The following is a 16,415-nucleotide window of genomic DNA, read 5'->3' on the forward strand; positions in this document are numbered from 1 at the left end:
GAATAGGGGTTTGGCAAAGAATGCACTGGCATGGTGATATAAGTCTGCAGCTGTCTTGGACACAAATTACATTGGTTTGATACTGAGGGGAAACATACCTGCACACAAATGCACATGTGCATATATGGTATATCTACACTGGGTGCATGAGTTGTAAAGGACATATGTTTTAAAAACTAGGGAATATCATGAGGATTTAGAATAATAGTGGTCTGTTGAGAAGCCAGTGAAAATTTTGTATTAAGGTTCCAGTGCCGTTGAAAATAAATATCCTCTCATTAGCTGTACAAAATCAAACATACATGTACTAATTATAACATTAAAATGAGCTGATAACAACACATAATGCAAGACCTCAAACTCCAGTTTATCAAAACAACCAGAAACTGCAGCTCACCAAATTTCATTTGTAAGCAATAACATCATTAAAGATGACTTAGCTGAGATTTGTTTTAATCTAAATCAACAGACCAGCATATTATTTTTTTTTCTTTTTGCCAAGCTGCGTTGTTTCCTATATGTAGAAAATATTTTATGATCATTTTACTAAGCTAAACAATAACAAAAACATATGCATGTCAGTGTTCAGCTAAAAAACCTAAGCCAGTTGAATGGATAAAAAAATACTCTTCGGGGATATTCCAAAGCCTCTGGGAGAAGTTGACAATCTTGTGTTTTATTTCTGCCATATGTGTTTGTTTTGTATTACTGAAGAAGTGCAGCAGTCCTGCCTGAATGTCTTTGCCTTTTTATTTTATTTGAAAGTGCCAAAAATACAAACAGAATTAAATCCCTAACAATTTTATGAGTCAGTGTACTGTTGCAGCAAATACACTTTGGCAGTTTATTGGTGGGCATCGTTGATGTTTAAAAGCACAGATACCTTTTTTTTATATTTTCTGGCAAAGCCTCTCCACTTATCTACATGACTGATAGCTGTGGGATGTTTTATCTTTGCTACAGCTGTCTTGATTTACGTTTTCGCTATGTGATATTTCAGTATGTCAAAGAACAGACTAAACACAACGGATATGCTTGGTACTAAACAGGACTTCACTAGAGTCTAAGAAAATGTCAAATCTTGTTCTGTTTTAAGATCATTGTAAAAAACAGCTGTGTGTGTGCAGTCATACAGTATCAGAGTCTTCCAGAAAAAACATATATATATATATATATATATATATATTTATACTCACATTTGTACAGCTATCTTTGTAAGAACACTCATTGACATAATGCATTGCCTTGTCCTTACCCTAACCTAATTCTAAGCTTAACCTTAAAACCAAGTCTTTAGACCTCAAACAACCCTTTTGAAGGCATGTGAGAAAGTGGAGCTCAGCCAAAATGTCCTCACTTCCATGGTACAAAATTCAACAGGTCCTCACAATGTCAGCCATACAAATGCACACACACACACAGAGAGACAAAGTGTACTAACTCTGCCAAGCAGAGGCCGCTTCCTAGAATGAACTATTTTGGCGTCTCCATGGGGCTGGAAATGGACTTGTGGTTATTCTAACAGTTGGAGCGGTTGTCCTCTCAAAATCCTTCTCCCTGTGTAACGGTGAGATAACATACCCATTTATTAAGACTTGTGACCTCAGTGGTTAAACCCATAAACCCATAAAGGGTAGAACGTGCAACCCTCAGTGTCGCTGCTCACTTAAAAAATATTTAGCTTCAGGTCATTTTAAATGCAATGCTGTCCACCTTATATAGACTGCACTGGTGATATTTGTTGCACTGTGAGGTCCAAGTGTATTTGTGATCCCTTTAGGAAATGTTTCTATTATAATTGAAACTGGGATGTGCTATTGTGAATAAACTGCTTTTTATAGTATGATGAAATGCCAATGCACATATGAATAGCTAAAATGAAGAGCTTCTAGAATATGAAACCTTTTTAAGAATAGCACCCTGACCCACATGGGTGCAGTTGAGTGAGTGACTGGTGATGGGAGTCATGTCTAGCCAGTTCACATACCATTTGTTGATTAATATTAGAAGAAAAGCAATGTATCTTTGTTGGTAAGTCTGTCCTATCACTAGATAGACCTTTACATATTATAGATGTCTGTGTATTTTTGAAGTTAGAAAATAAACAATGTTAGGGTTTTTGACTTTTTACTGTTGGATGAATAGAACAAAACATCTGATGCATTACATACATACATTACAGTATAACAGACAGTTCTGACTTTGGTGCTATACTGTGTGTGTGTGTAAGAAAGATCTAAATTTAAGGCCTATTGCAGGCCTGTCTGCAGGGTAAATGCATACATGCATTTGAGTCTTTGGTGGTGCATGTGTTAGTATGTGCAGTAACTCGAGTGAGTATGATTGCAGTTATGTGCAGTGCATGATTGTGTAATGCTGTGATTTAAATTTAGAGACAACTGTACAAGATAAGAATGCTTATCTCAGCAGTTGTGGATGGGGAGCTGTGAAGCAACGGAAGGAATACGAGGCAGTTATGAGCCAGAGTGATCTGCACCATTATGTGTAACATACACACTAAGTCAGAGAGTTCGAGATATTTAGATAAACATATAGCCCGGTGGCCACACATGCACGCTTTGCTCAGTAAAGTGAGAATACTGTAAGCCTGGTTATTGACTCAAGAAAATTAATACTGACACAAGTTAGAGCAGAGTCCATGTCCGTGGCGAGAAAATTTGATGTTATTACAGACTGATAACAGGCGTCCTTTTCTGCTGGAAACGATTGGAGAGACAACTGTAAAGCCCTGCTGTGGGGTGTGTTTACAAGTATTACGGAGTTTGTTCAAATGTGAGCGTCAGTGTTTAAAAGCTCCATGAACTGCACACTGAAGGTTTCAGCTGCACTGAAAGAACTAAACCACATGATTAATAAATACATTGTTACTGAAACACTATCATGAAAGCTTCAGGAAATATGTCGTTGTTGTGTCTCGGGGAAAGATCAGGCATGATTGATGCTTTGATCTTTTTTGATGTTTCACAGTTCTCAGGTTTAAACCACATTCAGGCCTCTCCCCCTTTCAGCATTCATCAGGCCGCTAAGGCTAGCACGCTAACTGAAACCACATTAAAGCAATTAGGAATCTTATCAGAAATGCTACGGTTAATGAGCAAACCAAACAAAAAACTCCAAAAGACTCAAAGCTAACATTGTGGACTGTACCCCATCCGCTCTATCTGTAAATCTATTCTCTTTCTGAACTGCAGCCAAATCAAATACAGATCCTGAGATGAGGACACAAGAGCAGACACAGATATGTGCACAGACATACTCGTGCACGCTCACATGCATGCGGAAATGTAATACACACAGGTTTGGGTCTGGTTTGGTGTTCTTGTGTTGCTCTCTGAGTGATGTCCTGGGGGATGCAGAGAAGCAGAGCGGTGCTTGAGCTCGTCCACTGCTTTGTTTACACTGATGGTTTCCAGATGCTAGCTAGTGATCGGAGCGCTACGGAACGCTGGGGAGCAGCCCAGCAGTTTGGGGCCTGCGCCAACAAGCCAGGATTAAGGCAGCTCTATCTGGGATACTTGAAAAACATGGTTTTGTCTTGTAATAACTACAATTGTTTCCAAAGGCTGAGAAAGTTTGAGAAAAGTCATTATAAATTATCTATTTACACGTGGTAAACAGTCTCACAGACGTTGTCCTCATTTACTGGCATGACACATCCAATGCACAATGACGTTTTGGGTCATCAAGGGTAATTATTAGTCACAAAATATACTTGGATTAATTGCATCTGAAAGTAATGAACATGTTTGTTTTAATGCATGTTTCTCCATCCAAACCTTTGTTCTGATGCTGACTGCAAGGAGAGATTTTGCACCCTGTAATTTACCTTGTTTAATTTAGCTTGCTTTTCTGTGGCAGCCTGAGTATATTGTCTGTCTCTTCTGTGCAGCCCCCTTTTGGGGGGAGGTGGGGGATTGTTTTTATAAACAGAGGTTGATTGTGCTTCAACGAGGGCAAATTTATCACTTAACCAGCACACCTGTTCCTCCCATCACTTTCAGCCTCAGCCACTTTTCTTTACAGGCATTAGAAAGAGACAGCTGCACTAGCAAAGAAGGCATCCAGGGAGAGAGAGAGAGGTGAGAAAGATGGTAGGGAACTAAGAGAGATGCAGAGAAAACAGTGGCTGTATTTAGAGCTAGTAGGGCATGGTGGGATTGATAAATAGCCCCCATAATGCACCTGGCTGAGGTTCTGGCATGAGTTCGGGGCTGTTTAGTCCAGCAGCGGAAACAGCCAATAAAAAAATGCTTGTTCTGTGTGCAGTGGGACACAGCTGAGGTGGTGACAGTGTCATTCTTGTAAGAGACTTGAAGCAGTGGCCATCTGCACGCCCTCACTTGGCCCTCAGTTCTAACTGACAGGCTGACAACTAGGTCCTCCGGCCCTTATTCTGTATTTTCTGTGATGTCAGAGAACCCTGGCAGTGATGGTCAACTAGATATGATGATTTAACAGTTTAGACAACATAGACAACTCATCCTGACTGCCCAGGGTGGCCAGAGAGTGCTTTTATGTTTTCTTTTGGTATTTTTCTGGGACCACTTTAAAAACATGTAATGTGTGAAAGAATGTGACTTTTTTGCATGTTTTTCATCTTTCACATCCAGATTGCTTTGATGTGGTCAACCCAACCCAAACCAAACTGTGCACTGAAATTGTTTTGCAAGTATTATTTGCCCCGTCAGAGGTTTCTGCTCCTCCTGGTAGGGTTTGACAAACAACCTCAGGCTATCCCTTTACCAGTGTATTTCTCTCTGCTGAGTGGGAAGCTTACATTTTGACCTGCCTGGGTCTCAGTGATCATGTACCTTAGGTTTACACTGTGGTGATGGGAACATCGAATCATGCCCAAGAATCTCACATTATCATAAAGAACATCAAGTCTGTGTACTCTACTGCCAGGAAGGGTCTTGGCTTAAACATGAAGCATTAGTTTAAGGTTTATGTTAGGAAACTCACACAAATTGACTAATGACTACATTTGTTTCGTTTATGATGCACCAGATGCATGCTTTTTCTCTTCCTGTAGAATCCGTCATCATTTCTCTTTTGAAATGTTTAGGTTTATCTGAAGAAATTCCAAACATTAACAGACACGATGTATTATCGATGTGTAGCTGAATATGCCGAAAAACAACCTACTCTCCAAATCCAAACCAGAAAAGCGGTTGCATGCAATTACTACCAACCATTTTCCAAAGCCTTAATGTTTTGCTCACCAAAGCCCTTGTTGCCTCATAGAAGCAGACAAACCCAAGCCCAAATCAACAGTAGGTAGATGTGTACTCTAATATGTTGAGACGATATGAAATCCAGTGTCCACAGCTTTGAAAGTAGCAGCCTCTACAATGATCCCTCTTTGGTTTGGCTTGGAAGAGGTATCTTATATTAAACCAAGGCTAACCTATTCTGTTACTGGAGACATAGGATTAAGGGAGTGTCTGAGAGTATAGACTCTGGTATCTGTACACTGGTCATTACTCTAACCCTGGAACATAAGATCAACACAGATGCAAGATCACCTTTAGGCCTCAGACAGTGGTCTGGACCACAGTTTTCCAGTGGTCAGTAATAGATGCCTCTTTATAATTTAAACTGGAGCAGAATTTCAAGATGGTTTTGTGGCAAAGTAATATTCAAACTGCAGTCTCAGATTCAGCTCCCTGGGCTCCATACCTTTTAATCAATATCAATTACCTGAATTATACTGAAATTTAAAGACTTCACAGTGGGTGTTGTCTAGACCTGGATCCCTCACTTACATATACATTTTGAAATTCTACCTGCAATAGTGTACGTGCTTCAAATTCTGTCACGCTTGTTTTTACAACATATGTGTCTCTGCATTCCTCCACATAATAATGAGTCCAATACAGCACTCTCTCCTCTCTCTGTGTATCTGAAACGTATGGCCTAATTGAAAGCAGAGCAACGATTTTACGACAGCACTCTGTGTTTCTTGTGTTCTGTCCCTATGGAGGCCATCTGCTTTGGATTTAGATTTCCTCCTCCTTCTTTTGCATATTCCTAGTTTCTCCTTTCCTTTCTCCACCCTCCTGAACAGGGCTGATTGGAGGATCCCTCCACAGTTGGCTTGGGCACCTGTGGGGCTTGTGATATTTGTCCACTTTTCCTTTTCTCCTTGTGTGTGTCTGTGTGGCTGTTGGAGTCGGATTCTGGCAGCAGGTTTTCAGACCCCCTTCAGTACAGAATCCTTAAGGAGCAGGAGGCTGACTCACTTCAAACACTGATGTTAATTCCCTCTTAGTCATAATGAGCTTTCTTCTGTTCCTGTTCATCTTGTTCTCATGTCTCATTTTTGTCTCCCTTTTTGTTTTACTGTCTCTTGTGCAGCTCTGTTTATTCTTTTTTAATGCAGTTTCTGAGCTCATTAGTCCTGCAGTATAAGCCAAAGAATGATCTGTGTCCTTGTAGCTGGGCTAAACTGAGTGGGAGTAGTGCAGGAAACCATGCACAGACTTTCCAGTTGTGACTTGAGTGCATGAAAACCTGCGGATGTGGAATATGTTGAGAGTATGTGTCTGTGTGTGCATTTGTGTCAGAGTGTTAAAGGGCACAAGAGGAGAGAAAATCAGTGTGTCACTGTTTGTGCCTGTGTGTGGTCATGTTTTGCATAGATAGGCATCATATGTGTGTGTGTGTGTACGCTTCACTTAGCAGTTCACTGACCTGTAGTGTGAGTACGTGTGTGTGTGATATGATGAGTCCCTGCTGAGATCTGGACTGAAGGAGGATGTGGTCAAGTAGTTGTGGTTATGGAGCTGCACTGTCTTCTCTATGGACATGGACACGCACTGACCCTTATCTCAACACACAGAGCTCCAGCTCCGAGGACATAAACAAACAATGACTCAACGAAAGCTGGCATTGTCCAAGTGATTTGACAAACACTGCTCGCCATCTCCTACCGTGACACCAATAATTGATTTGCTGTTTCAAAGCTTTGCTTCCACTTGACATACACCTCAAATGCTCCAAATGGCTCAGATATGTCCATTTAGCTTTTACCCTGGCACAAGCTTGAATGGCTTTATTTGTAAAGAGCGAAGGAAAACAAAACACATCCTCCTGTGCAGGCTCATCTCCAGTGTCGTGTGGGGTGATGACGCAGTTCCATTAAGGTAATCATTCTACTGTGTATTGTGAACAGTTTGTAAACCTTGTTTTAAAGGCAGAAAAAGCGTGTTTTTTTTCCTGGAAATCAAACCTAACAAAAACATTTACTCAGTCTTTATAGTGTTTACAGCTGAGGATTTGAATTGTAATCCACTGCACCAATATAAATGGAAAGATAGGCCATTTAGGAATGTATGTGAAGAAAGCCCAAGCTCCCTTCATCAGCAACAGCCATGAATGTAGCACCATGTTACAGAGTCTTGGCAGTGGTGGCACAGCAGTCCAGATGTTATTGGGACATTAGTTCCCATGTGTTTGAATGCCTATTGGAATGTGCAAGAGCAACTGCGTCTGTTGAGGTTTATGACTTCAGAAGCTAAACTTGCTCTTCATTTAATATCTCCAAGAGTGGACGTGTTATAGGGCCTGACATCAACTGACCACAATGTGGTATAATCACATTTACTCTGACTCCAGATGTCCAAATAGGTTCTGGATTATTATTGTAGTTTGGAGTGTATGGCATGAAAGGCAGAAGTAATAAGTTTTACACAAAAAATTGCTTTTTAAATGAATCCATTCAAAGTAGACGGAGCCTGTGAATGTTTGGCATTTTTCTTGAAAAACAATTGATTGTTCAAAATAGCGATTCATATTCTGCTGATTAATTAAATCATACTTTTACCTCTAGATTTATACTTTCCTTGCATTTCGAAATGACTTTATCCAGAGTTCATAACTATCTTAATTGTCAGCATTTCCAAGGCCAGACTGGAAACAGCATGAAGTAGGAGAGGAATGGTCATGAGAAAGATGAGCACTGTTTCTGTCCTGCTGAGTCCTGGCTGCAGTATCAGGGAGAGATATTTTTTTTACATTCCAACAAACAGCTGTAACAGGACTAATCTCTAACTATTCTTAAATTTCCAAATGAATAACGAGGGTTAAGCTTAGATCCCCCACGTAGTACACCTGGTACTCTAACTGTATTTTATTTTTAAGGTTCAAATTAGTTCAAAATAATCTATTTTATTAGATACCATAGTGGTCGGTTTTATTACAGCAGAAATTTGTTGGAGTGAGAAAACCATTTGTGTTTATAGTTAAATCTAATATTGTTACTAGATCATTTGCAGGAAAGCAACCAAACAAAATGTTGCCATGACATTGTCTTTGAAACTGCATTTGGACAACACTGTCAACTGTGTATAGAATGAGGTGCTGCAGGGCAGCAAAGTCATATTTTCCATCCTGCATTGCTGTCACAGTGGGAGATGCGAAGCTGACAGTGGGTTTGAGGTCATACTGTTGAGGGGCTAGGTTGCAGCACAGCCACTCATACTTAGCGCTGACTTGCTGGTGCTGATGCAAAGTGCTGATGTCTCTTAGGACAGCACCAAATGCTGCTGATTAAATTAAAGTTCCTATAACTCACACACGGGCTGGGGCAAAATAAGGAAGGACACCACTCCTCTCCCTCTCACTGCTCTATACCCCCTACAATCACCCTAAAACCTGCAGCCAAGGTTAAAGTGATTACAAAAGCAGTCTGCAGCGAAATCACGAGTGAGCCCAACAGATTTGATTTCACTTTAAATGCAGAGCATTTCCTAAACTTCACGAAAGCTGCCATCAGGTGCTTAGTATGCATTAAGTTTACTCCTCTCTGTCATATCAGATATCTGTCTAAAGCAAGTATAGATTATTTGTCTTCTAGATATAGGCATTTTGTTTACCAATATAACCACCCCCAGGCTCACTGTCACAAGCAGATGCAAGTTCTGGGATGATTTGATGATAGAGCTTCAAATTAACAATGACAAGCCCTGAAAATCTTACTAATTAGTCTACATTTGGGTTTTTTTTTTTGGCAGGATGGAGGATAGTTTGTGGTCAGTCCTCTTTGATGACATCAGCAGTATGTTTGTTTGTGACATTCTTTTAGGGGGAAAATATGTCTTTTCCCCCAGTAGTGTTATAGTGGCCTAAATAAAGTTGCCAGCATGAAGTCACTGGAGTGGCTCCTCCCAGCAATATTCCTGTCAGGCTAGTGCTTTTTTTTATGGCTGGTTGACTGTTTGTAATCATCTTCCTCATGAGAATCAGCAGAGTAATTTAACACAGCTGTAATGGAAGTAAATGTCAATTACACAACCACATATTGTGCCAAAACTGTGTGTAGGAGTATACTGTATGATGAAGCTGGATATATTACAATGACAAGGATGGACACACCCTTTGGTTGATTATTGTCCAGCTGAATGCAGGACATTCTTTTAAAAAATGTCCTTCTGCACTGAATTACAAACACTCTCTGTAGTCCTAAAGTTGTATCTATAAAGAATTTAAAAAGTAATGCTCTCTGCCCATGTGCTTATATTTTATTCACTCTGCTTTACTCCCTATAGGCCAGACCCAAAGGTGAAGGGCTGACACCCTACCAGGGCAAGAAGAGATGCTTTGGAGAGTACAAGTGCCCCAAGTGTAAGAGGAAGTGGATGAGTGGTAACTCCTGGGCCAACATGGGACAAGAATGTATCAAGTGTCACATCAATGTCTATCCACACAAGCAGGTATTTCGACCTACAGTATGACACTCAATTTCTGAGAATTTGCTGTTAAGTCCTAAAGTAAAAACATTACTCATACTTTGTTTAAGTGGTGGATTGAACTCTCTCAACCAAAGTTAACAGAGTCCAGACTCTGGTTTGCGTGGCTGTGTATTGCCTTGAGGATATTCCAGATGGCCTTATTACAATAAAATAAAAATCATACCACTGACAATTGCTTTTGCCTCTTTGGTAATAAACCAGCACTGAGTAGACTAATTAAATTTCCTGACTGATAAAAGCTTTGGAGTATTTACTGAATCTCATCAAATGTTAAAACAAATATTACTTTACCAATGTCTTAAACACAAGCTCACTCCACAGGAACAGAGGCTCATGGCTGCAGAAATTCCTCCCAACTTTAATGATACAAAAAAGTGCAATCGTATTCCTGTGCGTTTTCCGAACAGCAAACACTCTACACTCTATTTGGCTCAACCTTTCAAATGTTGATGAATCGCCTGAGAAAGAATCCAGCTAGAGATCTATTTATCTACTTCATCTTTTAATATATATATGCTTTTCGACATTCTTCCAATTCCACTTCCTAAAATAAAATTAGGATTACAACTTGAGGCCCCATTCGTTCTCTGGATTCCCTGGCTAAATGTGCTCCACTCTGTGAACACTTGAAATGAAATGAAGGAGAAAAGAGAAGCTGCTCGAAAAATTTACTTTAAACGTCCGGCAAAAAGTCCCAGCATTCCCAGGCAACGAAAAGTTAATGCATAATTTATTCCAAACCTTTTGTTTCTTTGTTTGCATCTTAATCAGCATGAGATCTAAAGGAATAATATTAACTATACTCTTTAAAAAAAAAAGCACGGGTGGATAAGTACATTGTCTGTACAGGAGCTTTTCTCACTGGAGTTTACTTTTCTCTGCTTGTGTGTCTTGTGGCAAAGCTGCACACAGGCAAGCAAATTCCCTGCATTTTCAATGTCACCCATTTAACATATTTCCCCCTGTCAGTGTTTGAAATGGACCACTAACCTCTGAGTCCTCGAGTATCAAAGAACTCTGCTTCTCAGCATGACTCCTGAGTATTTCCATAAATGAACTGAAAATGGATTTTCCAATCCCCTCCGCATGTATAAAATATTTGTCTTTCTTAGATGGGAAATGTATTTCTTGAATTCCCAGTGTACTTGTTTCAAGCCAGGGGACATGCCCTCACTTATACTGTTTTAATTTGATTTACTTGCTTGATTTACAAGATCTCTCTAAACACCAAATCTAAACAAATCTCTCCTGTTATCCAGCTACCATAATTCAGATGAGAACGGTGCAGAGTAGAAAAAAAATGTTAATATATATTCAGGCCTGATCAAATCACTATGTAAAACATCAACATGGATTTCAGTGGATCTGGTAGAGGTGGGCAAAGTTAAAATGAAATAGTAATGAGGCAGGAGTAAGTAGAAGAAGGAGGAGACAGCCCTTTTGCTGCAGGAAGATGCCTGCAGCAAAAGGGCTGGAACTTGGTTCCCTCAAACCTAAAATATACATCAAATTTTTCACATTTCCTCAAGGATGTAACGTCTCTAACACACCAGTAGTAAAGTCTGAACACTTCCTGGTGGACTCATTAGCAGCCCACTGAAATGTCTCCTCATAATGACCCATGGTGACCCGGACTAACTGTACAAAGCTTTAACAACAAAAGAAGTACAGATGAGAAATAAAATTTCACAGAGATTGTTAAAATAATTTCCAAATGCGCTGGGCCTGATAGGTTCTCTTTGTCCTTCATAATGACTGCAAGAAAGCCACTGCTGCCACGTTGCTCAAATTTCCAGAGGTCATCATGATTAAATACAAACTGGATGTGTTTTCTTAAATATCAGATAAGTTAAAGTGCACTGCAAGTCTCCAAAGTAGATGGTGTGCTGCCATATCACTGCAGCTAATTGTGCTTGGTATACATCTGGTCTGTGAAGAATAAAGGAGTTGTGTTGGAAATGAAAATAGTTAGGTGCCTAGCGAAGTTGAATCTGAGGCCAAATAAGATGCTTGCAAACTTCAGAGGTTTATGCTGTGTGTGCTGCTTTCTTCAGCCTCTAATATGACTCATTTCTGTTTCTCTGTTTGTATTCTCAGCGCCCTTTAGAGAAGCCAGATGGCCTGGATGTTTCTGACCAGAGTAAGGAGCACCCGCAACACCTGTGTGAGAAATGCAAGGTCCTGGGTTACTACTGCCGCCGTGTGCAATAATCCTATGTAATAAGAGTCAGAGAGCAACCTTTGTGACCAAGGTCCTATTGCTCATCCTCCATCAAGGCTGTTAACTTCCACCCTTCCCAGTTCACATCCAGGTTACACTGATTCCTACTCTGCACTCAACATGTCTCAAATATAGGTAGCTCTAATTCTCCCTTCTTCTCAGATGCCTTCCTTATCTACCACAGCAGTTAACCCTCCCGTCCTCCTTCTAAAACTACTGGTGAAATACAGATTTTAGTCAATATGCAATAATTTTTCAATGACAGCACTGAAGATTACATCCAGGCATGAGAGGAACATGCTATTTAGGATCAAGTCTATCTCACAAGTGCTATTCATCACAAGCAAAAATTTGCCTAAATTCAGTGACTTTTTTTAATGCCTCACCTATCAGAAACCACATAACCCCACTGATCAATTAAAACAAAACAAACAAAAAAAACTGTTAATCATTGTATTGATCAGTTAGCAACAGGTGGTATTGGGGTCACTAGATTACCTCACCTTGGGGTTTGTTGGCTTTCTGCCTTCCATTTCCCTGCCTAGTGAAGTGTGTGGTAATGTGACGAACGTTTAACCCGGGCCTCTCATGACAATATAATGTATACAAGGCCTTTGCTTTCTTGCCGTATTAGGGTCAACAACATGTTATTAACTGTGAATTAACTGAGGGATAATGTGCCATGCATCCCTAGCTTAAATATGGCCTATTTATTTTCTTGTTGTCTATTGTGCAATTTTAATTTTAACTGGGATATAAAAAAAAAAACTATTTTGTATGTTTGTATATCACAATATTGTTTAACTGCTTCCACGTCTGTAGAAACTACTGTAGGTTGTTGCATATATTCGCTCCTCATCTAGATTTAGTGCGTTGCTAACAGATAAGGTTTCCTTCTCCCTCCATAGAGTTTTTTTTTTTTTTTTTTTTTGCCAAACAAATTCTCAGTTAGGTGTAGGTGTAGATGTCAGAAGATAAAAGCGTCAACCAAGAAGGAGCTGTAATCTTGCCGTCCATGTGGTTTCTTGCCAGTGTCAAATATTCAACAAGCAATCATAAAAATGAACCTCTTGGTAACAATCTGATTAGCCTTATGAAAGACTTTCAAACAGTTCACCTATAAAGCTTGATTAGGTTTGAACTACAATTTAGTAAAGTACAAATGAGATGCTTGTTTATAAGTGATTCACAGTGACTTTTCAGATCACATTTGATGCCTTAGTGGAGTCAGTGACACTAAATAGGAAACTTTTCCAAGGGCTTGCACCCTTTAAAACTATGCCCAGTAGCTAATTGCAGCATAAAGAGCAAAGTGAAGGTTTCTAGAACTGCAGTGACTTTTGGGTTGGCTGACAGAAACAATAAGATTTAATGTAGAAGGGTTGATCTGTAGTGATGTGGTGATGCTGAAGATTCAAGGAGAGATATACTGAAAGTGGTGATGAATTAAATTTACATTTGCATTGATATTATGAGGCCTATCATTATAATTCAGTGTCTTTAAAGGAATAGTAGTACACATCCTGTTTACATATATCAGCGGGAAGACCTATAGCACTACAGAGGAAATTAATGTTGGTTTGATGTATATAAACCAGCCTTTCAAGGAACCTTATTATAGGAATTGTGAACTATTTTATATGTACTGTATTTCCAGCCTTACAAAAGCAGGTTAACTATATTTTATACTGTAACATACTGGATGTGCCTTAAAAATGTAAACAATTCTGAAGCATCAAGACTATGAGGCCATTTGAAATTAGGAAAAGACGTTGGGACAGGCTCAGAGTTGGAGCAGCATATGTGCATGTGATAACTGTGATGTATAGTAAGTTAAGTGCAGGTTGACAGAAAACAATGTCATTGGTTTGAATGGGTATGGTGTTCGTTTGAATGCAGTTTGCTGAGTTGGAGGCACGGGCTGAACCAGCATTTCCAGCTGGCAATAATAGTCCTCTTGTGGTCTTGTTGTCATGGAATATCAACAAAGATGTTATTTCTTAGTCAATTCTCACAACAACAGAGTCGCACATGAAATTTTCAACCTCGCTCTTTGATTTTTTTAATCTATTGTAGTTATGTTTATCCAAAGAACTGTGGGTTTTGTCAAAAAATATACATGGTCACTTGTCTTAGTGGGAGAGTGTGGAGTTGCTGATAATGGTACCCTACAGTATGGAGAACGGTCATTTAGCTAGATTCCATCTGTAAAGGTTAAAAGGGGCACTCCAGTGATTTAGTATTGAATTTCCACAAGGTTAGGAGGCTGGCAAGAAACACTGAAGAACGGTTTAAATCAGCACAGCAGAGTCTCAGATATCTTACTTTTAGTCACTAGTATGTCTCATGCTCCAGAAAAACGCTCTATTCTACATTTCCCATGATATAACACAAAAGCATATATCAGTACACTACCCCTGCCTGGTAAATGCCCACATTTTTCAAACTGTTCACCCCAGTTTGTAGCTGTAGTTGTGTCTCCAAGCCCAAGGTTGAGACACCCATGACATTATTATGACATCATCAGGATGACATGAGAACACTCCTCCAGAGCGACAGAAGACATTATGCAACTGTTTTCACAGTACAAGGAGTCCCTCTCATGTGTAAACATAACGTCAAGAGTAAAAAACTGGTGGAGTGCCCCTTTTAAAGAAGGAACTGGCAGCACAGCTTAGAGATCTAAGTTGAATGAACAATTTTCCTTTTGGCCCACAACTGTTGGGAACAGTCCATTTTTCTGCTGGTTAACATCATCCTTATTTTGCTGTGTCTGATGACTAACAGGTCTTTACATCTGAACCTTTTTGTCCAAATGACATCACGTGGCTTTAGTGAAAGGAATAGACACCAATGATGCCTTATAAACTAACCTCATAAACAAGTAACAATATTATTGTGATCCTCAGAGCTCTGGCAGAATAGTGAGAAAACCTGTCATAGTTAGATTCCATCCAGAAAGGTGTTATTGCAGTAGGAGGCCATTTTAAATGGCAAATCAAGAGCCAATGGAAGCAGTCGATACAATGCATTTGAAAACATAAAGAAATCTCTGCTTTCAGACGTCTTGAATTTACATATACTTGACTTTTCTAGTACCTTTTCAGTTCAAATTTGTTATTTTCTATGAATGAGATGTGTATTTTGGAACACTTAATAGATGTTGAAAATTTTAAAGCAATCTGCAAAAGCTCAAGAGTTATTTCCCTGACAAAGGTAGACTGTTTTATGTATATATTTGATGGCCATCGTTTTCAAGGATAGTAGCTCTTTTTGAAGTGTAATGCAACATTGAAGCTTTTTTTGTGTGAAGAAGGGCCTGTTGCTGAGAAATAAACAAAGCTGGGAGTTTTTTTCTTTATGTTTTACTATAATCTGATGGATTATCCTGCAGAAATATTTATGGAAAGATTTTTTACAACACTTTTTGTATAGAATATGCAACAAATTTACACTAAGAAGGAAATATTGATGTCTACATAGAATATTATTAAAAAACTGGTACATAATTAATACCCTTTCTCAATTATAAGCCATTGTATTTTTTGTGTTTTGTTTTTTAGGATGTTATCAGTATTGAATAACCTACAATGTTATTCAGTTGCAATTTGTAACTAATTATGAGCTGCCATTTACATCCATACAGTTGCATGTATTCATTTTGTAAACAGTGACTAGAATATTAGGAAAATATATTGTGTTAACATGCAGAATCTTTTGTTTTCTTAATTAGTGACGGATACTCACCACTGTATAAGCACATTAAACTGTGAGATGTAGTTTGCTTAAAGCAGCAATGACAAGAAACTATTATAAAACATTACAGTGTTAGTAGTTTTTAGGGAATGTATAGTTTTGTCAAGAAAGTGTGTGTGACAAAGAACTATTTTAGAGTTTGCATGTGCATGTGTTTGGTTCTGAATGAAATATTATTTTGTGCAATGTATACTTATTTAAATACTTTACAGTAGTTTGCTACAGTACATATTTTTAACATCATCAGCAACTTCTGATTGTTATTAGTCTTGAAGTATTTCATTTACCGCTAGCGTAGCCTCAACGAATAATACATATTTACTGAATGTAATGTGTTAACAGTTATGTGGTCAATTTGGAAAGTCGTGTTTGTATTCTTTATTGTCTGTATCACTTGAGATGTTTGTAATGCAATATTGCAATAATGTAATATTTGAATTGGACAGAACACAGGCATGAGGTTAGGAAGACAATGATTTTGGGAAACAAGGACACTCATGGTTTCGAGAGTAGACCACAGGTCTGTTTTTCATGTCCATGAAATGGCATTCCAAAATGTGCCTTATTTGTTAGTTGGGAAAACATGTTAGTGCTTTAGAGCTGTTGAGAGTTTGATGAATAAAAGTCATATTGAATTAGCGCTGCTTTGATTTTGTGGTTTCATT

General features: G+C 38.9%; 1 protein-coding gene across 1 annotated transcript in view; it reads left to right on the plus strand.

The window, feature by feature from the left end:
* The window catches only part of zcchc24 (zinc finger, CCHC domain containing 24), a 30,624-nt gene extending 14,235 nt beyond the window's left edge, over nucleotides 1-16,389 (plus strand). The window contains exons 3-4 of the mRNA XM_026309188.2: nucleotides 9,570-9,734; nucleotides 11,871-16,389. Coding sequence (XP_026164973.1) covers nucleotides 9,570-9,734; nucleotides 11,871-11,984 — 279 coding nt within the window. The 3' untranslated portion in view covers nucleotides 11,985-16,389. The remainder of the gene's footprint in view (nucleotides 1-9,569; nucleotides 9,735-11,870) is intronic.
* Nucleotides 16,390-16,415: the final 26 nt, after the last annotated feature.

The sequence above is a fragment of the Mastacembelus armatus genome, chromosome 15 (genome assembly GCF_900324485.2).
Source record: "Mastacembelus armatus chromosome 15, fMasArm1.2, whole genome shotgun sequence".
NCBI lineage: Eukaryota > Metazoa > Chordata > Actinopteri > Synbranchiformes > Mastacembelidae > Mastacembelus > Mastacembelus armatus.